The sequence below is a fragment of the Onychostoma macrolepis genome, chromosome 11, assembly GCF_012432095.1.
Source record: "Onychostoma macrolepis isolate SWU-2019 chromosome 11, ASM1243209v1, whole genome shotgun sequence".
Classification (NCBI taxonomy): domain Eukaryota; kingdom Metazoa; phylum Chordata; class Actinopteri; order Cypriniformes; family Cyprinidae; genus Onychostoma; species Onychostoma macrolepis.
The window spans coordinates 25020679-25048321 of NC_081165.1; the positions used below are offsets into that span (position 1 = coordinate 25020679).

Below are 27643 nucleotides of genomic sequence, written 5' to 3' on the forward strand. Positions count from 1 at the left end.
TGATATGGTCCTGTGATTGTGGAAGCGTCTGTCTGTTGTGCTGCAGCAGTAATCTGGAAGGCACCATATTGTGTTTGAATAGGGGGGTGTTCCATCTGCACAATAACCCAAGCTGTTTCAAATCAAATCAGCAAAACTGACTCATAGATAGACTTGATCTAAAACCCCAAATGACTACAGTGGTAATCACAAATCCCCTGGTCTTTCATTTATCCCCCTAAATTCCCCTCAGCCGTCGTCCCCTCTCCTCCTCTCAGAGTTGATGTCCTCCTGTGGCTCAGAGCAGCCAGGTGAGTCTGAGCTGCAGTGACACACACTCTCAGAAGATTCAGTTACGGCATCAGCATGTGCAGTCTGGGAGCTTACAGCAGCATTAGTGAGCAGAAAGCCTAGGGGACAGCAGCGGTGACTGGCAGCAGACAGACGGGTCGTGTCATAAATCAGCCTGGCACAGTCTGACTCGAGACAGACCGCATTGCAGGGCAGACACGCATAGCACAGCATGAGTTCAGAAATGGAGGTGTGGAGCAGTTCGGGAATGGATGAGAGCGAAAGAGACAGCAGCACCAGCCATGATGAAGACGATGAAGAACCAGAGGATGAAGATGAACCCGACACTGAGGGACTGTGCAGGGAGCTGGTGCAAGGTAACAGAGAAAGATAAGCAGACTAACGTGAGAGAGAGAGAGAGAGAGAGAGAGAGAGTGATTCATAGAGAAAGAGCCGCATGCTGTGAGGCAGGAGGAGAGAAAGTGTCTTTATTTGCTGAAGAGGGTATTGGGCATGAACTGCATGTCAATAAATCCTCATTATCATCTGGTTTCACCTCCAACATGTGGTTACAGTCTCTTTTTACTTGCATCATTAGTTTTTTTGTCATAATGATGGAATGATGGTTTTGACCTTGTTGAAGTGTATGTCTAAAATATAGGGTATAGATGGATATATATATATATCAGAATATTTAAAAATAATATTTATACATATATCAGAACATAAAAAATGTATTAAATATAAAAAAAACAAATATATATATATATATATATATATATATATATATATGTATACATTACAGATATTTTTAATTATAAATATAATAAAAATATAAAATTCTATATACAAATTATGTACTATTTCTGTAGCTAGTCTGTATTTTAATAAAAAAAATTTGGTCCATTGAAGGAAATTGGATTCATTGCCCGTCTTTCCACAAGAGCTAAATCACTTTAATCTGTCCAGTCACTTTATCTTGCCCGCAGAAGCTCAGTCCAGTTTCATGTACTGCAGTCCACTGTCTCACTGTCCTTACTGTCCTTAATTCTCTCAGTGACGTAAATCACAGCAGAACTGAACTCCTTTCGGCACAGGTGAGCAGATTTAGCAGCGGCTCTGTCACTGGCCAGGAATGAATGAAAGGACACATGCTGGCACTAATCGTTGTGTACCATTCAGGTTTTGCTTCAGGATTCAGATTTGATGCTGGACATCAATAATACAATCGTTTATTGTGTTGGAAAGTAAACAAAAATGACAGTTTCATTTTGAATTTCAGTGGTTTCATGTTCTCGGCAGCCAAAACACACTGTGGTTTGATTGTCTTCATTCCAAGCAAACCTGTATTTAATTAAATTTGGTTTGTATTTTTTTTCTGGTTTCTTATTTCCTTTTTATAATGTTCTTGATGGTTTTCAAAATACTAAAGAGTTTCATTGGACACGCAGTCAACAACAAAAGATTTTCAAAAAGTGAATAAGCCTATTTGATTTGCTCTCCAGACTGTGCACAATAATATGGTCAGTTGCGTTAAATTTTTAGCGTTTTTGCCATTTTTGCAGTGCATTTGAGTGTCTCTAGTGTAGAAGTTTAGAGCTTTATTGATGTAGTCTTTGCGGAGCTAAGCTGTCATTTTCAGAGCTGGGAACCGCTGCCAAGTTCTTATTTTAGCAAAGTCAAACGCGGCTCATTCCAGCTGAAATTTGATTATGCTTCAGGGAAAGGCAAGGACCGACCAAGTGAAAATACCTGTGCTGAAAACAGCAGAAAAATATAATGTAGAGGGTTGTACTTTGCATATATTACTGAAAAAAGAAAGAAAGAATAGAATAGAAAGCAGTATCCGTATTTGACAGCAGCACCCTAATCCAGGCCATTGTGTTCGTTTGAACTGAATGTCATTTAGTACATTTATTTTTAATTGTTATTTTTTGGTTTCTTTCCTTTAAATAGAACTGATAAAAAAAATAGTAATGAAAATAATAAAAAAAAATCTTAATTTGATTAAGTTCTATTTATATACGCATTTATAGTTTATAGTATTATATTTTAATATTTCAAAAAATAAAAATTTACCCTCTGGAATCTGAAATTTTGATCAGCACTTTTGTTTTATTTTATAATAAAAGTCTCTAAAGATTTGTCAAACAAGACAGAAGAAAATCATTTTAATGACATTAATAGGATATTACTTGTGTAAAAAAAATATTTATATTTATTTTTTTTAATAGTTTTATATTTTATAATTTTTATTTATTTATTTATATTCAACGAATTATATAATATTAAAATTTTTCATAAAAGAAAAGTGTACCCCCTGCAGCCTGCTGGAAAAGTCTCTCTGATGTGAATCACTGGTCTGGAAGGTGTTTGTAAATGCAGGCCTGAGCAGTATTTATGAGTAGGGATGAAAATGAGAGAATTAACCCTTAATGAGGATCAGGCTGATAAGAGGCTCTTGTTCTTGACTGCATAGACGTACGTCTAGTCATGGTTGGGTCACATTGACTCTGCAGTGCTGTATAATGTACTTCTGCAAAGATCACACGTGTATAAGCAGTTCTTGATCAGAGGAGTTTTTTGTTTTTTGGACACATACAGTGACATGATTCTGAAATCTACTTCCATTTTTATAAAATTTTGTTTCATGAGCCTGTTAGCCAACTTTCAACAGCCTCTTTCTCACGTTCCTCCTTTCGATATCTTTTTCTTCCCTCCGCAGTGCTGTGTTCAGAGAGAGTTGGTCAAATCACAAAGACGTATCGCGACATTGAGGCAGTTACACATCTGCTTGAGGAGGTGAGAGAGACGATCCCAAACAAACTAGTTAGCATAAAAGATGCCACTCTCCTTCCATTGATGCTTCAGTGATGACATAATAAAAGTCCCACACATGCTCGTCTTCCTCCACAGAAGGAGCGCGATCTGGAATTGGCAGCCCGGATTGGCCAATCACTGCTCAAGCAGAATAAAGCCCTGACTGAACGCAACAAACTACTGGATGAACAGCTGGAAATCACCAAGGAAGAGGTGATTATTGCTAAAAGAAAATGTTTTCGCTTGTTTAAAAAGGAATAGGAATCTTTATCTATCTATTCATTATTTACTGTCATTCCAAATATGTAAGCTGATGGTATTCGTGAAACAAAAGTACACTATCAATCGATCTGTCTGTCTGTCCTTAATTCTATCTATCTATCTATCTATCTATCTATCTATCTATCTATCTATCTATCTATCTATCTGTCTGTCTGTCTGTCTGTCTGTCTGTCTGTCTGTCTGTCTGTCTGTCTGTCTGTCTGTCTGTCTGTCTGTCTATCTGTCTGTCTGTCTGTCTGTCTGTCTGTCTGTCTGTCTGCCTGTCTGTCTCTATCTGTCTGCCTGTCTGTCTGTCTGTCTGTCTGTCTGTCTGTCTGTCTGTCTGTCTGTCTATCTGTCTGTCTGTCTGTCTGCCTGTCTGTTTGTCTATCTGTCTGTCTGTCTGTCTGTCTGTCTGTCTGTCTGTCTGTCTGTCTGTCTGTCTGTCTGTCTGTCTGTCTATCTATCTATCTATCTATCTATCTATCTATCTATCTATCTGTCTATCTATCTGTCTGTCTCTATCTGTCTGTCTGTCTGTCTGTCTGTCTGTCTGTCTGTCTGTCTGTCTGTCTGTCTATCTATCTGTCTCTCTGTCTATCTGTCTGTCTATCTAGCATTTGAATGGAAATTGTTGATATATATTATGCTTATACTGTATATAGAGTTTACTAACAGTGTCCTTCTTAATACTATAATAGATGTTGATGCACTCAGTGTTTTGTGTTATATGGATGCTAACGCTGACTCTGGGTCTGTTCTTAAAGATTGCTCAGCTGCGTCATGAGCTCTCCATGAGAGACGATCTCCTGCACTTCTATGCCAGCACTGAAGATATAGAGCATGCCTCAGAAACGCTGTGAGTTTCTCACACACACACACACACACACACACACACACACACACACACACACACAGTGATCAACTACTTAATTCTGCCTTACTGATAAGTGTTTCATCCTCCTTCAGAATTATACGGAGTGATTCGTCCTCATCTCTCAGCAACTACATCAATTACGACTTGCTGCAACAGAAACTCAAGGGTTTAGAAGAGGAGAACTTCAAACTGCGCACAGAGGTGTGTTTAAATGCATGCATGCATTCACAAAAAAATATCAAAATACTGTGCTACAACTAGTTTCATGTTTTCACACCCATCACTCTTTTTTTAGGCTAACGAGTTAACATTTGAGACCAACAATTATGAGGAACAAGAGCAACGGCTTATGATGGTGTGTGTGGACGAACTCTGTGAGTAAATCACCCATGATGCCCTTCTTTAAGTATCTCAAATAAGTTTTCGTGATAACAGACTAAAGTGTCCTCTGCTTTTTTCTCTCACCAGCTACAGCAAATAAACGGGCCGTATCTCTGTCAGAAGAATTAGCCCGGAAGGTGGAAGATTCGCTAAGACAGCAAGAGGAGATTAGTGCCCTCCTGGGACAGATTGTCGACCTGGAGCAGCGCTGCAAAGGGGTTAGACACACAAACACTCACATGCTTACTCTGTTTAACTGCATTTAGAGAATACATTTTTATAAACAAATACATCAAATTTGCTTCCAAATTCAGCTCACTGCTGAGAACGAGGAGTTAACGCAACATCTGAATGCTTCCCGGGAATCCCAGTCACAGCTAAAAACAGAGGTACGATCCTCACAATATCACAATATGCATCCTTTTCAGTGAATGGCTTTGTGCTTGGAGTGCCAATGGATGATGTTCTGTCTCCCTCTGGTGGCAGCTGAAGGAACTGCAGGAGAGGTACTCGGAATGTGAAGACATGCTCCATGAGGCCAGAGAGGACATTAAGAACCTGCGCAATAAGAGTCTGCCCAACAGCACCGTGCAGCGTTATAGCACCCTAGCAGCGGTCGTCCCAATGGATTCACTCGCTGCTGAGATTGAAGGAACCTTCCGGAAAGGCCTAGACAGCCCAGCACCCACTGAATACAAGTTAGTACATTTAACAGCTGTTCATATACTGCAAAAAAAAAAGTAATCAGCATTTTAAAATATCTAAAGATCTGTAAAAAAAAGATACACACAACACATTTAAAAATATATTAAGTGTGTAAGATTTTCAGAAGGATATATAGATATGTTCAAAAGTTTGAGATCAGTGTTTTTGTCTTTAAAGAAATTTAAACATTTTATTCGGCAAGGACACATTAAGTTGATCAAACAGTAAAGATAATTATAATGTTTTCTACTTCAAATAAATCCTTTTCTTTTAAACTTTCCATTGATCAAAGGATTCTGATTTCACAATTTCTAATAAAAAATTAAGCAGCACAACTGCTTTGAATATTGATAATAATAAGAAATGTTTCTTGAGCAGCAAATCAGCATATAAGGATGATTTCTGTGGGAATGCGGCTTTGCCATCACAAAAACAAAAAGCACATTTTTAAAATATACTAAAACAGAAAAGGTATTTTAAATTGTAATGATATTATTGTTTTACCGTATGTTTTATCAAATAAATGCAGCCTTGGTGAGCTTAAGAAACTTCTATCAAAAACATCAGAAAATCTTATATATTTGAAATATATTTTGAATTTTTTAATATTATAGCATTTTATAGAAAAATCATACATTCTTAAATAAATGATTATTACACATAATTTTGAATTTTAAGTAGCCTAAATATATTTTGTTTTAACATTTAGATATTGTACTGGGAAACAAAACAAAAATACTGATTTCTTTTTTTCAGTTTATTCAAAACCTAATTAACATGTTTTGTATATAATGTATATAAATGTGAATGTAAATGTGCTATATAACCCAGGACTGCAACATGACATGATTGTCTTGAATTTTCTGTGCAGGAATCATCCGTTGCGGGTGTTTGAGACCGTGAAGGTGGCCAATCAGGCGGCTCGGCTACGTTCCCAGATTCACTCTCCGCAGGTTCCGGGTTCGAGCCCTACATCATTACGCTCTAGTCGAATCAGTACACCACGGACCAGTTATTATGAATCAGACAATTTTAGTGTCAGCATGGAGGATAAGCACTCCCCTCCGACGCACACACAGGATCATGGGTTAGTGTCTGTTTATTTTCAACTTTTCACAAAAATGACTGACTGTTAAGAATGAATCGATTAATAATGAATAATAACATATTTCCTGCATAGGTTACTGGAGTCGAAACGCTTGGGCCAGCCAGGTACGCCAGGTGGGCAGGATTTGGAGGAAGCGCTCCGGTCTCTCTCAGAGCGTCAGGAGAGCCACACGTCAGAGCGGCCGTTCTTCGAGGTGGAGAGAGAAAGGAAACTGCGTGCCCTGCAGAGTGGAAGCAGCGGCAGTGGAGGCGGCTCCAGCGGTTTCCTGACGCCCAACGGCAGCGTCGCATCCACAGGAACCAACTACTCCGGCACCTCCACGCATTCCTCAGGCACAGGCTCCTCCCGCTCGTACCTGCCGGAACGGCTGCAGATAGTCAAGCCGCTGGAGGGTCAGTAGATACGCACACACGCAGCGTAATACAAGTCATGAAAAAGGGACGTTTAGATCAACTCTACAATTATGGCTGTCCAAACCACAAAATATCAATTTAAAATAAAAGAATGAATAAATAATAAAATAAAATTACATTTAAAATTTTTTTCAACTATTATCCCTGTAAAGCCATATATATATATATATATATATATATATATATATATATATATATAAAATTATGGTTAGAAAAACTATTAAAAATGGAACAGTTAGTATCATTTTATGTAGTTTTATTCAGTGGCCCAAACTGAGCAAAAATATACAATTTGGTGCAGTTGCTGATATTTATATGGTCAAGAAGTTTATTTGTACTTGTATTTTACATATATGAGATCTTTATAACAATATAGCAGACTACTTACATAAAACGCATATAAATATCAGTTGTCACTCTGTATCTCCCAATAATATGTCTGATATTTGTATGCTTAGTTTTATGATCAAAGCTCTGTAGTTTTTATTGTGGGGGCAAAACATAATTCATTGCGGTACAATTATGAGATGAGAGATGAACAAATAATGATGTATCATATTTGATACTTACAGTCAAACCAAAATTTATCCGGACACCTTCAACATTTCTCACATTATCAGTATAACTATAGTTTAGAAAATGGTAATAAAATATGACAAGAAGAGTTAAACTGTGTCAGAACCAATTCATCTTGATAATATCAATAACTTTGATAGAAAGGTATGTAATGAATTGGGTTGAATAGCTGTTAGCTGTTAAATTTAAGCACACAATTAGATAATACCAATTTAGGTCAACCAGTTACCAAGAAATGCTTAATTTTGTTCAGTCTCTGGTGTAAAAAGTTCGCATTAGCAATTAAAAAAAATACACTTAATCAAAACATGGTCAGGTCAAAGTGTCTGAATAAGTTTTGGTCTCAAATTGTTTATCAATTTTTCTGGTAGTCCACTGTATGAAGAATTTTTGGGTAGAATATGTCACAATTTACTTTATTTTGCTATCCTCACTTACATAAATGAACTATAGTGTCCTGCACCCACTAGTAAAAAAATCAAAAATATCAAAAATGATGTCTGGTGTCTGAATAATTTTTGGTTTGACTGTATATCATAAGGTGATTTTTCTAAAAGGTTATGTATGGATAATGAAGTAAACCTAAGTTTCTGCAGTCAAGTAAATTTTAATTTTAATTTTAATTTTAAATAAGAATAGTTAAGAAAGTTCCAGATGCCTGAAAAATACCTTATGCTCTTCAGCTTGTATATCAATTAGAAAGTAAGTAAAAAGAAAGTAAGTTATTCTTACATTTACATTATAAAAATCAGTAAAGATTTACAGCAAAAGACACATAAACCACAACCTAAAAAACATTTTTAGAATTACTCAAAAATGCTTTTTACTTGCTAAAAAGTCTAAACTATTAGTCAAGCAACATAATGCATATAGTAGAAGTTTTGATCTTGCTGATCATTAAGATGCCTTTGAAATGAGCAGGAAAGAGTGGATAAGCAGTTTCAAGTAAACTAAGAATCTTTATTAAACTTTTTTTAGTCTAAATAGATAATAATAAAAGATAATTTTACTGACTGACTTCATCTTGCCATTGTCCACAGGCTCAGTGACTCTGCACCAATGGCAGCAGCTGGCCAAACCCAATCTTGGGGGCATCCTGCACCCACGGCCAGGTGTCCTCACCAAAGACTTCAGAGAGCTGGACGTGGATTTCCAACATGTCTACAGCCTCAACGACCTCGAGGAGGATGAGCCTGATCTCTCCAAATTCCCCAACCTCCTGCACGGCACTGTGGGTAAGAGCCCATTCACCTACAGCAACACACTTCCTTCTTAATTCTTTGGTTTGTTTGACTTTTAAAGTGGTCAAACGCTTCAGATCCAAAAAGGTTTTAGATTTTAGTATAGATATTCTTAACATACTAATTGTGTAATCTTTCCCATGCTTCCTAGCAGAGCTGGGTAGATTACTTACAAATCGTAGTCTGTGTTACTAATTACATATTAAGATTGCTTTTTTATTTAGCTTCTTTTAAACTTGCAATCAAACATACCATATTGAAATAAAAGGGCACAGAGTAAGAAAATATGACATTTTTTTTATGTCAACCTCATAAAATGCTTTAAACATTACATTAAACAAGGGTTTCTCTAATTTCAATAAAATGAATCAAATGTAACTGTAATCTGATTATGAGCATTAGAAAAGGTCATTTGATTTTTGGAATCTGATTACGTAATCCAGATTGATGTAATCAGTTACAGCTTTGCTTCCTAGCTATTATCATGGTTTTAATCCACCCTGCCTTCAGTGTAGTGCTGTAGGTACCATAGCTGAATTTTAGCATGTGTTTGTGTTTCCTCACATGAAAGCAGTCCCTTCATCCGGACCTAACATCCCTCAGACCTCACCCACACCTCCGACCACTAGCTGTCAGATCCTCCATCCCTCCATCCTCCTCTCCTCCTTCTCCACCAGGTAAGACACAATCACGCTGGTGCCCACACAGTGCTTATTGTAGGACTGTCAATCATCCATCAGAATTTTCTTGTTTTTTTCTTTTATCGGACATGTGCATAAAACAAGACAATTCTTACTAGGGCTGGGCGATAAGGCCAAAAAAAATCATATCTCTGTATTTTTGGCAAATTGTGATTATACAGTATACATCTTGGGATTTTTCTATTTGGATTAAAAATGCATATATATATATATATATATATATATATATATATATATATATATATATATTTTTTTTTTTTTTTTTTTAATCCATCCTGCCCAATGTTGTCCAATGAAATGATGTTTATATTAACGGCTATGAAAACATATATAGTTAATGTAACCATGTAGGCTATGCTATGTATTATGTGGAAAAATAACATTACAATCTAAAAACAGAAATTGTTTAAAGCTGAAGTTTAACTCACTAAGCTAAAAATGAAAAGAAATAAAAACAAAAGCACAGATTAATTGCATTATACTTTGATTAGCCCATTACGATAATCACTACCACAATAAAATACACTTATTTGTTGGTTTAAAATTCTACTTATAAAACAGATAGTTCCGGTCCTTGATTCTGATTGGTTGAGCCGTGGGATTGTTTTTTTTTTTTTTTTTTTTTTAAAGTGCCTAGCGACAAATTTAGCGACTTCTTGGACAAACTTTATTTAGTTTCTGAGACTCGTCAGTACTGCCGCACTTTCTGAGCGCGCACACACCTCTATCATACTGAAAGGAGCAGTGATTTCAGTTATAATAGATATTCTCTTGCTTCTAACTCTAATTTTACATGCAAATATAGCCGAAATTACAGCACAGGCATTGTCTTCATTTTATGTGTATTTGATTCCATCAGACTATAAATTACAAATCAGGATTTTAGTGCAGATTAACATCTTGGAAAGGAGAGTCATAATTGGCTGCATTTGAGTCAGTATTTCATAATTATCCCATTGTCTGACAACAGAAACAGTAAAATATATAAATGAAAACAGAATTTGGCTCAGCATGTGAGCGCAGAGAGGCAAAATGTTTTTTTAAAAAGCAATACGACGCAATGATGTTGTGAATATGCTAATTAGCGTATGACGTCATCTAGTGATTTTCAAGCTGGCTTTAGCTACTTTCCATCGAAAGAAGTTGGCAACACTGGTCTTAATGTTTGAGTGAGTCATTCATTTTAAAAACGTTGATTCGTTCAATAACGAAACACTGCTGTGTGTTGCTCAGAATCGCACGACAGTTCTGCTGTGGCTTAATGGAACTAATTTCGTTGCAAAAACAGACAATACCGTGTCTAAAATGTAACACAATATTAACTCCCTGTTTATTAAACTGTTGTATAAAATCAATATCACATTTGCAATTGTGCAGATACTTGGAAAACAAGCAGCACTCTTGTTCATATCATAGGATATACAGTAAATGTAAGACAAAAACCAATACAGGGGAATTTTTCCCATCATGTCTTGAATTTTAGGGGCATACAACTGAAATCTAGTTGTGCAGTTCAGACCTTGTCGATTTAACACGTCTAATGTGTCACATTTTTCCCTCATTTTTAAAACAAATTAAATTAGGCACTTGGAGGAATATCAGAAATGTCTGTATCTGTTCACAACTAACATTTATCTTAATATTTATTATTTCCTTGCTTCCATCTGTAACAGGAAGCGCAGGAACCGGCTCTTTGTACAGTTATAATACCGTCCTCCATAAAGTAAGACATGTCAGGCATGGTCTCTTTGAACCCTTTATTAGGATGATCCGTCAAATGGCGAACTCCATCCACTAACTTTCTTTCTCTCTAACCTTAGGTTTCATTCATGAACAAACATCGTAGCATAACAGGATATTTGTTACTCATTCTGTCTTGTCTCCTGTATAGATTTAGGTTTAGGTGAGAAAGCTGCATGTCTCATGCATTGCAAATCTGTTTTAAAATAACGTTTTTCTGCTGAGGTTATGTTTTATTGGGGGAATTTAATGTAGTAAGATCATTCTCAAAAATGCTGGTTATGAATTCAGTTTAATTCTCATAAAAGTTGGTGTACTCATAAACATCTTCACATTTTATTTTATGTGATTGAAACATGGATTGGAACACAAGTGAAAAATTGTCAATAAAAAAATTATACAAATTTGAATCTTTCAAATGTAAACATAAACATAATTTGATATTATTATTAAAACGTTATAGGTTATAGAATGCAAAAGCCCTTCTTTTGCAGGGTTTCGTGAATATTTGAAATCTTGACTGAAATGACATATTTTGAGAGTGACTCTCTAACACTAGACTGTGCATGTTACATTGAAGTCTTTCTCTATAAATGCTGTTAACCATCTTGTGGAAGTCTCATCATTACATTCTTTCATTCATCAGCATGACCATACACTCTATGCTGTGTGTTTCTAACCAAAAAAGCTTTCACTAACACCTGTGTTCTGGTCTGTTTATTTCTCGCGTGGTTTGGCTGACTAAAATATCTGACACTCATCTTCCTTGTTCTCTCCCCAGCCTTCGGCCCCGCAGTGCATCCGCTCGTGGGAGCTGTGAGCACGTGAGGACTTCATCAGGCCTCCAGTTCATCTCTGGGTCCACATCACACCTCCACCAGACCTCCTCCCTTGGTCTGCTACAACTTGTATCAGAGCACGGCATCTCGGCTGCAATTCATCCCAACTCCCCTCTCATTCACAGAGCCACCGCATCCTCAGAGGAAACACAGCGGGGCTCTGATAGAAGTGAACAAGAAAAAAGAGAAAAGGAACGGCAGGGAAACATTTTCAGCGTCAATCTTGTGGAAAAACTCAGAAGCCTGGGCCTGTACAAAGTGGTTGCCAGAGGCTTTGTGGATTTTGGTCGAAAAGAAAAACCAGCCCCCCATGAAACACAAAAAGACGTTCACCATTAAAGGTGTCATTTTGTGCATCTCCCTCATTGTGGCATGCAGCTAAACTTTTCCCATTTGTAATGGGACATTCCGAAAGCCATATCAAGTTTTTATTTCTGTAGTGACTTCTTATTGGCACTGGGAATTTTACGTATGGACTGCACCTCAAAAGATTTCATTATGAAGTCAAACACATCTGTGTTTCTATCATTGTCGTCGTAGGGTGTTTTAAACACTCTTCAGAAGGGAATAGCTGTACATTTGTTGACTTTTTAACATGTCCTCTTTTGTTGAGACTTTGTCTGTCACTATCCAAACACTGTTTTATAGTTATGAAATTGTAGCAGCACTACAGAAAAATGCACTACGTGGCCTCAATATTTGCTTGCTGCCAACCAAGCATCGGTGTCAGTAGTGCGTTTTGCTTCCTGACAAAAACATTTGTTCATAATAGCACTTTTCAGGGCATTCAAATCCCTTTTCTTAGGGATTGCAGGGTACATTATGTGAGGTTATGTACTGTACCTGCAGTCTAAACGCTGTAAAAATGAGAAGCTGTATTTATGATGACTGTTGGTGGTCAATTTAAGGAACATTATACAGTCTTGTTGAAAGAATATAAGTGATCTTGTGCTTTATTTTCACTTTAATGCAAGAACACCGCATGTGATGGTACACTGTGCACACATGTATGTCATGCAAATTTAATGCCAGAGACACGTTTTCACTATAATGTTTGTGATTGTGTTTTGCAAGAATCAGGGATGCAGTAATAAAGTTAAGTACTCTAGAGCCGTAAAAAGTAAATACACAATCGGGTAATTCTAACACGGATTCGTCTAGGGGTGAATTAGTATCACAGGATTATTCATTGAACACAGCTTTGTTTTCTTCTCCTCTCCATCAACATCTTCCATTGTGTCTGTTAACCAAGTGAACAGAAATATGGTAATTTATCTGTATAAGGAGAAAGCCTCGTATGCGTTTGAAATTTTCAAAGGGGCATAAGAGTAGTATTTACTGATCTAAAGTCTCAGACAAAATGGTTATTTAAAAAGTAATATATTTAAATAAAAAAAGTCTACCTGAAATACCACTCTGTATAAAACACAATGCCTGGTCGCCATTTTTGTAGAATATGTAAAGTGTTTTAAAAGAAAAAAGTAAACAATTATGTATTGTTCATTTACACAAGGATGAGAGGTTAAAAGTTGAGTAGTAATTGTATTTTTACATTAGAACAATGTTTAGACACTTTAGCCTCACATAAAAGCCCATGAGTTCACCAAGTAACTGTTTCAGGCACTGATATTGTGTATAGCAATAAAGATTTCAGTGTATTTTTGACCTATTTTTATTTGTTTATGTGTGAACTGTTTCTAAGACAGCTTTAACAGCTAAGAGTATCCCCGCCTTATTTTTCTACGTGGTAGCAGTAAGCCTTTTATTTTGTAAGTGAATGTGCAAGACTTCCGGTTTATTAGCCGCCGTAGGGAAATAACGAGAAGAATAACAAAGTCAAGTGTTGCAAAAACTGTTTGCACTACAAACCACTGTGTTATACATAAAAACAATATGGTGTTTGCAATATCAAGCAGCAAAACGAGCTTTTTGTACAGCTAAAAATAGCTGGAAGCGAATAATGACACCGGAAGCTAGCCTCGCACATAAAATTTACAAATGGCCGCGCCCACGAGAAAAACAAGGTGGATAAAAATGGGTTGTGGCTAGAATAGATACAGCTACGGCCAGAAAGCAACAATAAATCTAATTTTCTACCTACATAGTTGTACACTGACACTTAGTGGTATGGATCGCACAAAGCGAGTTTTCGGTTACAAATGCTCTTGTAAAAGTGTTATTTGCAGTCATTAATTCATTTAACTAAATAAATAAGTAAATAAAAAATTGTGTGCAATAACGGGTTACTGAGAAACCCGCTCCATGCACAACAAAAACAGCAGCTATGGGCTACTATTCATCTTTATCACACCTGAGTCAAATTATTCGCACCCAGATGACACAAAACACATATAGTTGCAAATATATTTAATGACAAAAATCATAGTACAGAGTTTTTACGGTTAAATCTCAGTTTGTACTCCGACGCCCAAAATCAACCCAGCCTTGATAATCTGTAACGCAGTCCTCTCGTTGGATGATTTCTGCCAAAAACACGAAGAACAGCAATTAAGAGCGAGGCTTCGTTTCTTCTAATGTTTTACTTCCAGTGACACGCACCTGACAGTGCCTGTAAGAGCTGCCGGGACATGAGCTCTCGCTGATCCTCCGGTAAATGCACGGAACGACTCGCACGGGAGTGCGGTTTCTCCGGTGGTCTCTCCGGTGTCTCAGGTGGTCTCTCCGGAAGCCGTTCCGTCGCCTTTGTGTTCGCAGGTGCGTCTTTGGACAGAGGAGAGGCCACACATGCCATCGCCAGCATCGCTATAGCGGTCAATACAACGCACTTGGCCATCATTTCTGTGAAAAACAAGTGTTAAATAAGTGGTGGTGTCAAATTAAAATACAAAAATAAATAAAAATGCCCACATTTCTGCTGGACATCCAATTTAAGATGTTGCCAAACAGATTTGTAAAATGGTACATGATTTCTAGCGGATTCAAGCTGGCTATTAACTGAAACCAGCTAAAATGACCACTTGGTGGCTTCTTTGCTGATCCAAGATGGTCTGCCAGCTTTGAATTAGCTAAAGACCAGTTTAGACTAATATCCAAAAAAAAACAAAAAAACACTTAGCCTACATGATTTCTTAAGCATGGAAATATTTAGAAAAATCAGATTTACCTGAATAGTGCCGAGCCAGAAAAGTTTTCAACAGTGTAAGAATAAAACCTTGTAATCCAAAATTACAGGTCAGTCCCTTTATATATACATTTTCAGGTAAAAAAAAAAAGTGTGAATCAATGGAGTTGGATAATTGTTCAAGAGGAGGAGCGTGTTTAAACGGAATACGTCAGATATGACAGTAAACTGAACATGGGAAATCCAATGGTTATTTATGAGAATTTAACATATAGCTAGTATTACAAAACCAAACAATCAGGAAAGTTGCAGCGGTTAAATAATGGGAAACGGCGTTAAAATGAATTTGACCTGTAAAAAGGAATTAGCAGTGGATTTTTTATTCATGTCAGTGTCCGAGTTCTCATCTAATCAATTGTCCTCTTGTAATATTATATGATGTGAAATCAATAAGTGACCTTTTTAAAACTGTCATATTGATTCAAATGAACTGGTGGAGAAAGGCTGTGACGCAGAGCTTTTGATTTTTATTGCCGAGGAGGAGTCTGTTGCTTCCTCTCTGGAACATTAGTTTTATGTACCTAAAGATTTTACTCAAGAACTCAGTCCTATGCTATCGTGAGTCTGAGGTGAACAAACAATGCAGTCCACCGTTGAATGCATGGTCTATAAGGTATATGACAACAGATGTTGCTCGATTCGAGCTTTTCCACCTTTCCATATCTTTAGCAGTGGTTAATGATGATATAATGGCAATCACATTTCATCCAATCTGTTAATTTGTGGAAAACACATTAAATATTCAGTTCTCATTCAATGACTGAAGCAAACCATTTCTGTATGAGCATGGTTTTAGTTGAATCATATTTCACTTTGATATTTTTTGGGGAGCATTAAGTTATAAATGTTAGGATGAAAGGCCTGTTCCCATATGTGACCCTGGACGACAAAACCAGTAATAAGTGTACAATTTTCGAAAGTGAGATTTCTACATAATAAGCTTTCCATTGATGCATGGTTTGTTAGGATCGGACAATATTTGGCTGAGATACAACTATTTGAAAATCTGGAATCTGAGGGTGCAAAAAAAATCAAAATATTGAGAAAATCACCTTTAAACTTGTCTAAATGAAGTTCTTAGCTATGAATATTACTGATCAAAAATTAAGTTTTGATATATTTACGGTAGAAAATTCACTAAATATCTTCATGGAACATGATCTTTACTTAATATCCTAATGAGTTTTGGCATAAAATAAAAATGGATAATTTTGACCCACACAATGTGTTTTTGGCTATTGCTACAAATATACCCCAGTGACTTAAGACTGGTTTTGTGGTCCAGGGTCACATATTAAAAGCCTTATTGCAAGTGTAAGGATCCACCCGCTAGTCCAAACAACAGAACCCAGTGGCCTGGTCGAAGGTTTAATGCATGTTTGGTCTTTTACTTGCGCTTCTGAATTCATCAGGATTTAGTTTCAATTTTAGTCTAGCTCCGTGCTTGATCTGACTCCAATTTCAAGTGATCATTAAATTTAGACGATATTTATAATTAAAAATTGATCACAGACATCGATTGCATATTAATTTAAGATATTTGATTATTCTAGACATCCAAAACTTTCAATTATCCGGTCACTGGGGACCTAATGTACGCCCCGGGTTTTTGCGTAGATCTCACGGACACAAACTCGCCAGTCCGATGTTAGTCAGAGGATGTAGGTAGACTAATACCTAATTGTCTGCCGCCAACTGCTTGCTTATGACAAAAAGTGTAGTTTACTTAGTCTTTTCCCGTACAACTTGCTAGCACCGGTGATAGACAGAAATCTGAGGTCTCCGATGACGTGCCTACTGCTTCAGTTTGACCTATCCTGGCCGTAGATTTGTCATAATGATTTCAGGACAGTTCAGAATAAATCAAATATAACAATTTATTATTAGTCAGGTAAAGTTGTATCATGCCAAGGATAATGCAATTGTGAATCACATTGTAACCCTGCTCCTGTACATAGAGACGAACAAATTTAACATAGTCACACATATCCTAATTTAACAAGACACACGGTCTAAAATGCATAGCAAAGCACTCAGATGTTTTAGAGAATAAACTTCCAAAGTAGTGTTTTGTCACTTCCTTTATATACCCAAATAAGAAAAACAAAAAATCGTCAGATCAGTTGTAAAAACATAAAAGACCTTTTGGTGTTTCTGGTTCTAGTGCCCCAGGGATGAAGGTGGAGACACACCCCCTCCTCAGCAGAACACAATTCTACAAAAGTTTTCAATCTTTCTCATAATATAAATGACTACTGTGAAATTGAGACCAGTTTACCAATCGCACAGAGACCTTTTAAATGATACCAAACATGAAGGGGAAAAACACCAGGTTCACAAGATACATGATATGTGGTATTTGCATATTCTTCATGAATTTTGAGTGAACCCTTTTGGGGAGAAAGAGGGAGATGCAGAGATAGCAGGGTGAAGAAGGGGGTGGTAAATGATCAAAGAAGATACGTTTGGTCAGGGTGGTGTGGTTTGTTCTCTTTGGAGATCTCTTCTCCAGGTGAGTTTAATGGTTTTATTACATGGCATCTGTCTTTGCGATAGTTCCTGAGTTTTGGCCTCATAATTAATTTTATAAGGAAATAAATTCACTCCTTGCACAAGAATGAAGAACAACCTGAAAGTTTTTCATCTTTCACTCACTCCTACGTCGATCCAAACATGTATGACAAAAGAACATGTTCTGAAGAAAATCAGTAACCAGTTTTGGTTACCGCTGAATTTAATTTTTAAAAAAAGTTTTTATGTTCCACAGAAGATAGAAAGCCATACAGGTTTGGACTGGCAGAGTTTATATTTAGGTGAACTATTTAGAATAAATATTTGAACAGAACTGCTTTCAATATTAATATTTAACAAGTCTGTGTCTGCAAAATCAAAATCATGTGGTCTAAGCAACATGGAAAGATAAAAAAAAACAAAAAAACAGAACACGATACCATAAATATATATTACCTTGAAATTTTATTTTTTTAAATTACACTCTAGCCAAATGATTTTCATTACGCAAAAGAAAATCTACCAAGGGGATACATGCTTTTACAAGTAAAAATCCACAGAGTGAAATATTTTCTTCAAAATGGTTCGAGCCTCACGAATTTGCACGCAAGTTCTGACAGTAAAAGTCAAAATAGTTTGAAAGCATGACTGATTTCCTATGTATTTTACCTTTTACCCGCTTTTAAAAAGTCAACGTTTTATCTGTACGTTTCAAGAGATGCTGACATTAGGCTAATAATGGGAAAAATGTACTTAAGAGATGTGTTTTTACTTCATTCAGACACATGAATCCATTCATCATGATTGATGGTTATTGTTCCGGCACATGACATTTGAGTGTGTTTTTGTTCCAAGCTTGAGAATCGAAATGCCAAAGCAAAACCTGATGAATGTTGTGGTGAATCCACAAAATAAACAAACATCTGAAAATGGGTTAAAGATGTCTGTCACATGTGTGTATAATTAATGGCTGCATTTAAAAGAAGAAAAAGTTATAACTTTTCATACAAGCCACTGATAATGTTTTGAACTGGCACATGTCCAATACAATCAGTTTATATAATAGTAAAACAGTTACAAGATGTAATCTCCCTAAGTCACAAATCATTTTACAGGTTTTTGAAGGTCTAGGGTGTGATAGCAGGTTTTGAAGTCAATGGTTTTATTCTGCGTCCGGGCACAGGCGGGCCTCACTCACATTCCATCTATTCACTGGAACTGGAAATCTGACACCTTGTGGGATGCTACAGGGCTATATAAGACAATCTTTAGTGCAGATTAGTTTAGGTGTTTATTTTCCACATCAAAGGACATCCTAACTTGCACAGATCTTCTCGCTCAGCCATGTCGGTCCATTGCAGCAGTAAGACGTTCACCACTCGGAGTGTGTTTGGCTCATCTTCCTCTGGTGCACTGGTCATGAACAGGGCCTCTTTGTCTTTTGGTGGACAAAACCATGGCAGCGCTGGGGGCTTTGGTGGCCGCATCACCAGATCTTTGTCCACTTCATCCTTGACGACGGCTGGTTATGAGATCGCGTTGCCTGGCAATGAGAAGCAGACAATGCAGAACCTCAATGACCGCCTGGCATCTTACCTGGAGCGGGTAACACACTTGGTTAACTTGAAATTGTAACAGAAATTACATTTAAAGATCTCAGCTTCTTCTAATGAACACTGATGAATGATTTTTAAAACACATATTTATTTGAAAAATTATATACTTCAATATTTTTATAATTAGTGTCGATAAGTCGATAACATAGTTTATATATTAACTCTTTAAAAAATAAAACTTTTTTTACTTAATAAATGTTATCTTGTAAAAGCCAGACTAGAATTATTTTTAAACAAATGTTACAACATTCTATTTTTACATTCTATATAAGAAAGTGTGTTTTTCTGTGTAATGTATGGGCCAATGCATTTAATTAAACATTAATTATAATTATAATTCATATTCTTATTCATTTAATTGAATTCTTATTGTTTTGTTGTTGTTGTTTTTTAAGAAAAAAAATCATTGTTCATTTTACTGTTTAGTAACATTGGATTACTGTATGTGGATAAAGTTATTGTCATATTTTCATAATGGTTTCATCCTAAATATTTAGGCCTAATCAAAAAATTCAAATAGCTTTATTTCTGTCATTCTAAATCAAGTCTAAATATTTCTGTATTTCCTAAAATCAAAAGATGTAAGACTGAACATTACAAATTCATCCTTTTGAGTTTTGGTGTGTTGAACTTCCACCTAGTCTAGTCTTTAATGATTTTCTGAAGATCCGCACATGTGTTTTGTGTTTTAGGTGCACACTTTAGAGCAGTCCAACATGAAACTTGAGCTGCAAATTAATGAGTTTTACAACAACAAGAGGCCGATGCTGAGCAAAGACATGGGTGCCTATTTCAAAACCATTTCAGAGCTCCGCACACAGGTAAAGCTGCTGTCAATCATCCGAAGGATCACACCCTTGAAATGACTGAAATGGCATGGGGTGAACGCTGCCTCACCTTATGCCATTATGCCATGCTTTGTGTTTCAAATATCACACATACCACAGGGCGATCCTGTTCACATTCATGTTAAACAGAGTGATACTTTCTCTTTTTTAATGCTGGCATGATGTTGTTATGCTAATTTAAAAGATATATGTGACCCTGGACCACAAAACCTCCTTAGCAACACTGTAAAAAGTGACAAGTTGACTTAACTTAATCATTTTTCCTCAATTTTTTTAAGTAAATGATAATTTAAAAAAATAATTTAACACAATGTATTTTTGGCTATTGCTACAAATATACCCGTGCTACTTATGACTGGTTTTGTGGTCCAGGGTTACATATTACCATCCCTTGATTAACCACACATTCCCATTTTTCCAAAAGATGAACAGTTGTTTTGTGGAGAACGCTGGGCTACGTCTGAAGCTGGACAACACCAAGTTCGCAGCTGAAGATTTTCAGTTGAAGTATGTGATGTGTAAACCAACACAAATTTTCAGAATTTTTAAAATTTTTACTGTAAAAAGTGATGTTGACTTAACTTTAAAAAATTTAGGAAACCCGTTGCCTTAAAATTATTAAGTAAATAATAATTTAAAAAGGTTAAGTGAACTTGACAATTCACTTAACTTATTTTTTTAAATTATTATTTACTTAATAATTTTAAGGCATCGGGTTTCCTCAGAATTACACAGTATGTTCAATTTTCAGCTTTGGTTGCTTCATCTTCAGGATTATAACTTATGAAATACCATATACCCCCTTTTCTCCTTGGCTGTGGCAGGTATGAGACGGAAATGAATCTGCATATGGTCGTGGAAGCGGATTCGGCTCGACTGGGGGGGGCTCTGGGAGAGATCAAACTCTACATCGGAGATCTAGAGACCCAGCTTACTGGACTGAAAGAGGAGCTGCTGTACATCAAGAAGAACCATGAAGAGGTACCTTTTCAGTGCACCCTCACAAACCTAACCAACTATTTCACAAGAACAGTTTTTGGAATGTTTCTGAATGCTTCTTTCTCTCCTCTTCTTTTCTACAGGATCTGCATTTGTTGCGGCAGCAGCAAAGCAGCTCTGTTAATGTGGAGATGGACTGTACCACTCAGTCAGACCTTGACAAGGAGCTGCAGGAGATGAGAGCGCAGTATGAGATGCTTATTGAGAAAAACCGCAGAGAGGCTGAAATTTGGTTCCAGAGCAAGGTGAGCCAGTAGGACAAGTTCACCTTCGAGAAAACAATATGTTAGAGCTAGCAGAGGCGGGTGAACATTTCTCTGAAAGGTCAAAAGATTTTAAGATATAAAAAGAGTGGAATGTAATTCATTGTCTCAATGTTTTTTTTAAAGTAAATCCCCTAATAATGATTGAGATGCCAGCTGTCTGATGATACGCTTCAGAAAAAGAACTGTATAAAAAGAATGTGATTGCGATAGTCAAGTAATCGTTAAGTCTTTATGCTGTCAAAACTTCCGAATATTTTTTGTTTGTCTGGCTTAGACAATTGTAGGGGCAGGAACTGCTAAAGCAAGAGTATTTTAACTCAGTCTATTAGAACAAGGTCTAATAAGGTCATCCAACATACTCTCGTGCACTGTAAAAAGTGATAAGTTGACTTAACTTAAAAAATTGAGGAAACCCGTTGCCTTAAAATTATTAAGTAAATTATAATAAAAAAAAAATAAGTTAAATGAATTGTCAAGTTCACTTAACTTTTTATTATTATTATTATTATTTAGTTAATTATTTTAAGGCAACGGGTTTCCTCAGTTTTTTTAAGTTAAGTCAATTTATCACTTTTTACAGTGTGGCAATTTATAACTATGTTATGTTTTGCCGAATTGGTGGCAAATTGGAATAAATTCCAAATTCTTTTTTTTTTTTTTTTTAAATCTTTTTTAAAAAAATTTTTAGTTTTACTTTTTCTATACTCTGTTTTAATGATTAATTGTATTCATTAAAATGCAAGTCTAATTAATTGAAATCATAAAACGTACACAATTTAAGAGCAATTTATTAAAAGTTTAACAAAAATTTAATTTTTAAGGCCCTATGAAATGTTTTATTTTTTCTCAAATTCAGTTTTATTTTTTACCAAATTCTGTGTTTTCCATGACTTTTCTGGATTCCATTTTAATGGTTTCATTGAATTTTAATAATCAAAAAATTATGTATTATTATTTTCTTTTTTCAGAAATATTACGTTTTTACATTTATACATCTGCTGAATAAATTCTGGTAAATATTCTTTAAAAATAATGTTTCGATAATAATTGTATTATTAGTAGCAGCTATTATCATTACATTAATTAGGCTAATATATTTCTATCACAGTTTCTTCAATTTAACCCAAACTTTTAATCCAAACATTAGTCCATATCACATTTTGATTTAAGTGCACTTTTGCATACTTTTGATTTATTTTTCCAAAATTTGCAAATTCTGTGTCACTCCACGTAATATTCCATTTTTATGACTGGATTCCGCGATTCAGTCTGCGTTTTCCACATCGTGAAAATCACAGGGCCGTACTTTTTGCATGATCTGCAACAACAGTAATACAACTCAATGTAGGCACACAGCAGGCAATATTCTGACTGACTAGACTTGACCGTTTTTTTTTTATTATCATGTATTCCTCATTACTTTATCTCTGTCATTATTTTTAGGCTGAGGATCTGCAAACTCAGGTGACAACCAGCTCTACTGAAATCAAGACATCTCAGAGTGAGTTCGATGATCAGAAGAGAACTTTCCAGAGCCTGGAGATAGAACTACAGGGGGTTCTCACAATGGTATGTTCTCACAGGAGATATCTGAAGATCTCTGCTTATTTTTCATTATACAACAGTTAGTTCTAGTGTTCTGTCGATTTGTGCTACACTGTCAGATTTTGCTACCTCCCTTTAAAACAGTAGGTAGTACAATTCGACAACGAAGAATGCCACCTGTCAAATTATGATTCATTAATGTCTACACCTACCACAACCCTAAACCTACCCTTACAGTCAGGCAAATACAGTAATTATGTTCGCGGTTGTGGCTACAGCTACCGGAAACCAACAATAAATCATTTCTGACGATTTGTGCTACCCGCTCAGATTGTGCTACCTCCCATTAAACAGAAAGGTAGCACAAATCGATAGCGAAAAATGATACCCATCACATTGTGCTACCAGCATCTTATTCATTTGGTTTGAGGCTTTTTAAATGTCCATACCTACCCATACCCTAAACCTATACCCTAACCCTAAACTTACCCTTAAAACAATGCAAATATATTTTTGGTAGCACAATCTGATAGGTAGCATGTTTCGACGGTACACCGGTCCTCGAATGTGATTGGCTGAGCAACGTTCCAAGAGCCTTGTTACAATATAACAGGCAATTGACCATATGCACGGAGCGCTTTTTAGAACTTCCGGATAAAGATAAACCTGCTCTTAATCTTCCGGTGAAGCTCATTTTATATGTGCTATATATAGAAACCTCTCGTGCCTCATTCTTATCAGAATCTGAGAAAAAAATAATTGCAACACCGTAAATAATGACAGAGGCATTAACATGCAGTTTCATGTTATTAAAGAACATATAATTTTATATGCAGAGTCTTGTAATCCCAGGAAAGTACCCAGATGCGTAACTGTACATTTAAATGCTGACAAATTAACACTATCGTAACTGTTTAGGCAGTTAGGCTAATCTCTTCAACAACGTCTTAATGGTATTCTTGATAATCAATATCTTACCTTCATAGCCATGAACACATTTTTAAAATCTTATAAAATTTTAAAGCCTTTATTATTTCTCAGCTCTGTGTGGTAAAATTCCCATTATTAAAGGTTAACTTTTCATTCATGAAGACGACATGAAGTAATGTGCCAATAACGTGTCTCGGCGAAAAATAAAGACTTTTTAAGAAGAAAATGAAATGACCGTTATAACCAGGAGATGGCAGTATAAGATCACTCATTGGCTGCAGCTGCCTGCCTAGTTTTTTCACGTCTTCTGATTTATTATAAAATAAATATTACAACAAATTTAGTACTTTATCGCACTGAAGTATAAAGTATAGCAAGTGCAGGAAGTCACAAAGTCACTTGTCATTTAAAGAAATAAATAAATAAGACAAATAAAAATGTTCTCCAAATTGTTAATGGATTATGTAGAGAAACCGAGCAAAGGACGTTCCCCTTTCGGCACAGTACAGTTGACCGGAAATGACTGAGCTGGCTTATCTAAAACCAGGAAGTAATCCTGCATATGGTCAATTGCAAGTTCTTTTCCTCAGAATTGGATTTTATAACTCGCAATTATGAGAAAGGAAGTCAGAATTGTGAGGTATAAACTTGCAATTGCAAGGAATTGTGAGATAAAAAGTTGCAATTATCTTTTTTATTTTTTATTCAGTAGCGTGGGCATGCATTTGTTGCTGCCGTAAAGCAAAAAGTAAATCTAAGCTACTAAGTATTAGTTTCTTGTTTATTAAATGCTATAAAAACAATCAAGCTCACTCTCACAATCATGCTGTCCAACTTAAATATTTGAAAGAGCTAGTGGACTTAAAGGGATAGTTCACCCAAAAATGAAAATTCTGTCATCATTTACTTACCCTCAAGTAGTTCCAAACCTGTATGAATGTCTTTGTTCTGCTGAACACAAAGTAAGATATTTTGAAGAAAGTTTGTAACCAGGCTGTTTTGGGGCACCATTGACTTCCATAGTAGGAAAAAAAAATACTATGGAAGTCAATGGTGCCCCAGAACATTGTGTTCTTTGTTCTTCGTGTTCAGCAGAACAAAGACATTCATACAGGTTTGGAACTACTTGAGGGTGAGTAAATGATGACAGAATTTTCATTTTTGGGTGAACTATCCCTTTAACATAACTTATAATATGATATTTCCAGTCAAGTATTTAATTTACATACTATGTGTATACTCATTTTGCACAGAAACAAAATATGGAGCAGAGTTTGGCTGATGTAGGCATGCGTTATGCGGTCCAGCTGAGTCAGCTGCAGTTGCGCATAGACCACCAACAGGACGAGCTACAGAAACTCAATGCCAACATCCAACAACAGGCTTCAGAGTACCAGATCCTGCTGGACATCAAGATGAGGCTGGAGATGGAGATCGCTGAGTACAGGAGGCTGCTGGAGGGAGAAGCTCACACGTACGTAGAACAGATTTGTTAAGTTGGTGAGCTTATGTGCTTTATCAAAGTATATCGTTTTGTCCTGTAGGACCTTCATAAGCACATCTGCATCTTCCATGGCTAAAACTTCCGTGACAGAGACAGAGACAGAGACAGAGACAGAGACAAAGACAAAGACAAAGACAGAGACAGAGACAGAGACAAAGACAAAGACAAAGACAGAGACAGAGACAGAGACAAAGACAAAGACAGAGACAGAGACAGAGACAGAAACGGTGACCAAAATGGTGGAGATCAAGGAAGAGGAAGGTGAGTGAGTGAAATGAAATTCTCAGCCAATGCAGTGCAGAAATATGTGCAGTAATACATATGTGTCTGTTTGGTAAACCCTTCTAGAGCATAACCCTCACCTCCAGCGCCGAGTGAAGGTCATTGTGGAGGAGCTTGTGGATGGCAAAGTCATATCTTCTTCTGTTGAGGAGAGAGTCCAAGATATTAGCTGAGAAGATCAAAAACAATCTTACATAAACAGGAAAACAAAGCCAAATTAGGCAATTTAGACAGGACATGGATGGGAAAAAGAGGACTTATTGTCACTCTATATTAAATACAGTATCAATCTTAATTCTGTGGCAATAAATTGGGATTGTTGGAATTGGTGTTTTTTTCTTCTTTTTTTTCTTGCTCTAAGAATAAAATGTAGCCAATCATTTTAGTGTTGTTTTTTTTGTCATCCTGCCACCTTTCAGAATTCAAACTAATTACTGTGGGATTCATTTTGGTGTGTTTTAGATACAAGCCACTAGGTGTCGCAGTACTACATCAATTAAAAGTCTTAAAACAACACAGGTGTACAGGTGAGAGTTAGGAATATGAGAGAGTAAGTCAGATCGTGGGATGGAGAGAGGGTGAATGTGAGGGTGAGAGCTTGTTGTACTAAATGAAAATCTCATATGAACATCACTTGTGTCACTCAGGTTAAATTGATTAAAATAAAGTAAAATAAAAAATAAAAACAATATAAAAATGTAAATAGGCCCAAGTGAAGATTTTTATCAAATGTGACCCTGGAGCACAAAACCAGTCTTAAGTCGCTGGGGTATATTTGTAGCAATAGCCAAAAATACATTGTATGGGTCAAAATTATACATTTTTCTTTTATGCCAAAAATCATTAGTATATTAAGTAAAGATCATGTTCCATGAAGATATTTTGTAAATTTCTTACCGTAAATGTATAAAAACGTAGTAATATGCATTGCTAAGAACTTAATTTGGACAACTTTAAAGGCAATTTTCTCAATATTTAGATTTTTTTGCACCTCAGATTCCAGATCTCAAATAATTGTATCTCTGCCAAATATTGTCCGATCCTAACAAACCATACATCGATGGAAAGCTGATTTATTCAGATTTCAGATGATGTATAAATCTCGATTTCGAAAAATTGACACTTAAGACTGGTTTTGTGGTCCAGGGTCACAAATAAAAACAGCTTTTTGACAACATAAGTAGAAAAAGTAGATATGTACTTCTGCATATCTAAATGTTTTTCTCTGTGAATGCAGGATGGTGGCCACTAGGTGTCAGAGTACATCCAGTGAATGTGCTGTGATAGTCATACATGCCATTCCTGTTATGCAGCACATTTTCATATCCCTATCATTTATCAAATGCTAAATTTGTAAAGATGGAAATAACAGAATCACAATTAAGAGAGCATAAAGTTGAATTAAAAGAAAATCACAATTTTATTTTGAGTGGATGTTGCCATTTTGCTCTGAAAAAGTGTCATTTACTAATAAACATTTTAGGATACATAGCCTTACATAGCCAATGTTTCTTTGTTTTTTTTATTGGGGATTTTTTTTTTTTTTTTATGCATTCCTTTTGATGCATTTTAAAGGTGTAGTTCACCCAAAATGAAAATTCTTTCATCATAATATTCAACCTGGAGTTTCTTTCTTCTGCTGAACACAAGGTATTTTGAAGAACATGGGTAACCAAACAGTTGGTGGACCGCATTGACTTTCATAATATGGAAAGAAATACAATTGAACTGTTTGGTTATCTTCTTTTGTGTTCAGCAGAAAAAAATAATAAAATCAAACAGGTTTGGAACAACTTGAGATTGAGTAAATGATGACAAAATTTAGTAACACTTTAGTATAGGGACCAATTCTCAATATTAACTAGTTGCTTATTAGCATTATTAACATATTGTCTGTTTAGTAGTACTTATAAAGCATATACCGTATTGACCCGAATATAAGACGATGTTTTTTTCTTGGAAATACATCTGAAAAAACGCGGTCGTCTTATATTCGGGGTCTAGACTTTGACATGTCAGTAATACACCCACAACAATAGGTGGCGCCAAAAACGCATAAAACGAGTGA

The 27643-nt window shown here is 36.0% G+C and overlaps 3 protein-coding genes across 7 annotated transcripts; 2 read left to right on the forward strand and 1 right to left on the reverse strand.

Annotated features, from left to right (window-relative positions):
* Positions 1-13611, forward strand: hap1 (huntingtin associated protein 1). 5 transcript variants are annotated; one of them, XM_058792460.1, is made up of 15 exons: positions 1-647; positions 2996-3072; positions 3187-3303; positions 4119-4210; positions 4321-4429; positions 4524-4602; positions 4697-4827; positions 4924-4998; positions 5096-5307; positions 6186-6401; positions 6495-6814; positions 8452-8646; positions 9227-9329; positions 11027-11076; positions 11875-12013. In XM_058792460.1, the coding sequence occupies exons 1-14, from the start codon at positions 503-505 to the stop codon at positions 11058-11060; spliced, it is 1905 nt and encodes a 634-aa protein (XP_058648443.1). In that variant the 5' UTR covers positions 1-502; the 3' UTR covers positions 11061-11076; positions 11875-12013. The 5 variants fall into 5 exon arrangements, with proteins under 5 accessions (XP_058648443.1, XP_058648442.1, XP_058648441.1 ...); XM_058792459.1 differs by lacking the exon at positions 11875-12013 and adding an exon at positions 11174-11868 and having other exon boundaries at positions 2-647; positions 9224-9329; XM_058792458.1 differs by having other exon boundaries at positions 3-647; positions 9224-9329.
* Positions 13612-14286: 675 nt separating this feature from the next.
* Positions 14287-14924, reverse strand: LOC131549898 (gastrin/cholecystokinin-like peptide). Its single transcript, XM_058792473.1, has 3 exons — positions 14801-14924; positions 14492-14731; positions 14287-14415 (listed from the first exon to the last, which is right to left on the reverse strand). The coding sequence occupies exons 2-3, from the start codon at positions 14727-14729 to the stop codon at positions 14342-14344; spliced, it is 312 nt and encodes a 103-aa protein (XP_058648456.1). The 5' UTR covers positions 14730-14731; positions 14801-14924; the 3' UTR covers positions 14287-14341.
* Positions 14925-18864: 3940 nt separating this feature from the next.
* On the forward strand, positions 18865-25949 carry krt99 (keratin 99). The gene is made up of 9 exons (XM_058792467.1): positions 18865-19190; positions 19894-20022; positions 20474-20556; positions 20874-21030; positions 21132-21293; positions 22758-22883; positions 25043-25263; positions 25334-25554; positions 25642-25949. The coding sequence occupies exons 1-9, from the start codon at positions 18930-18932 to the stop codon at positions 25746-25748; spliced, it is 1467 nt and encodes a 488-aa protein (XP_058648450.1). The 5' UTR covers positions 18865-18929; the 3' UTR covers positions 25749-25949.
* Positions 25950-27643: the final 1694 nt, after the last annotated feature.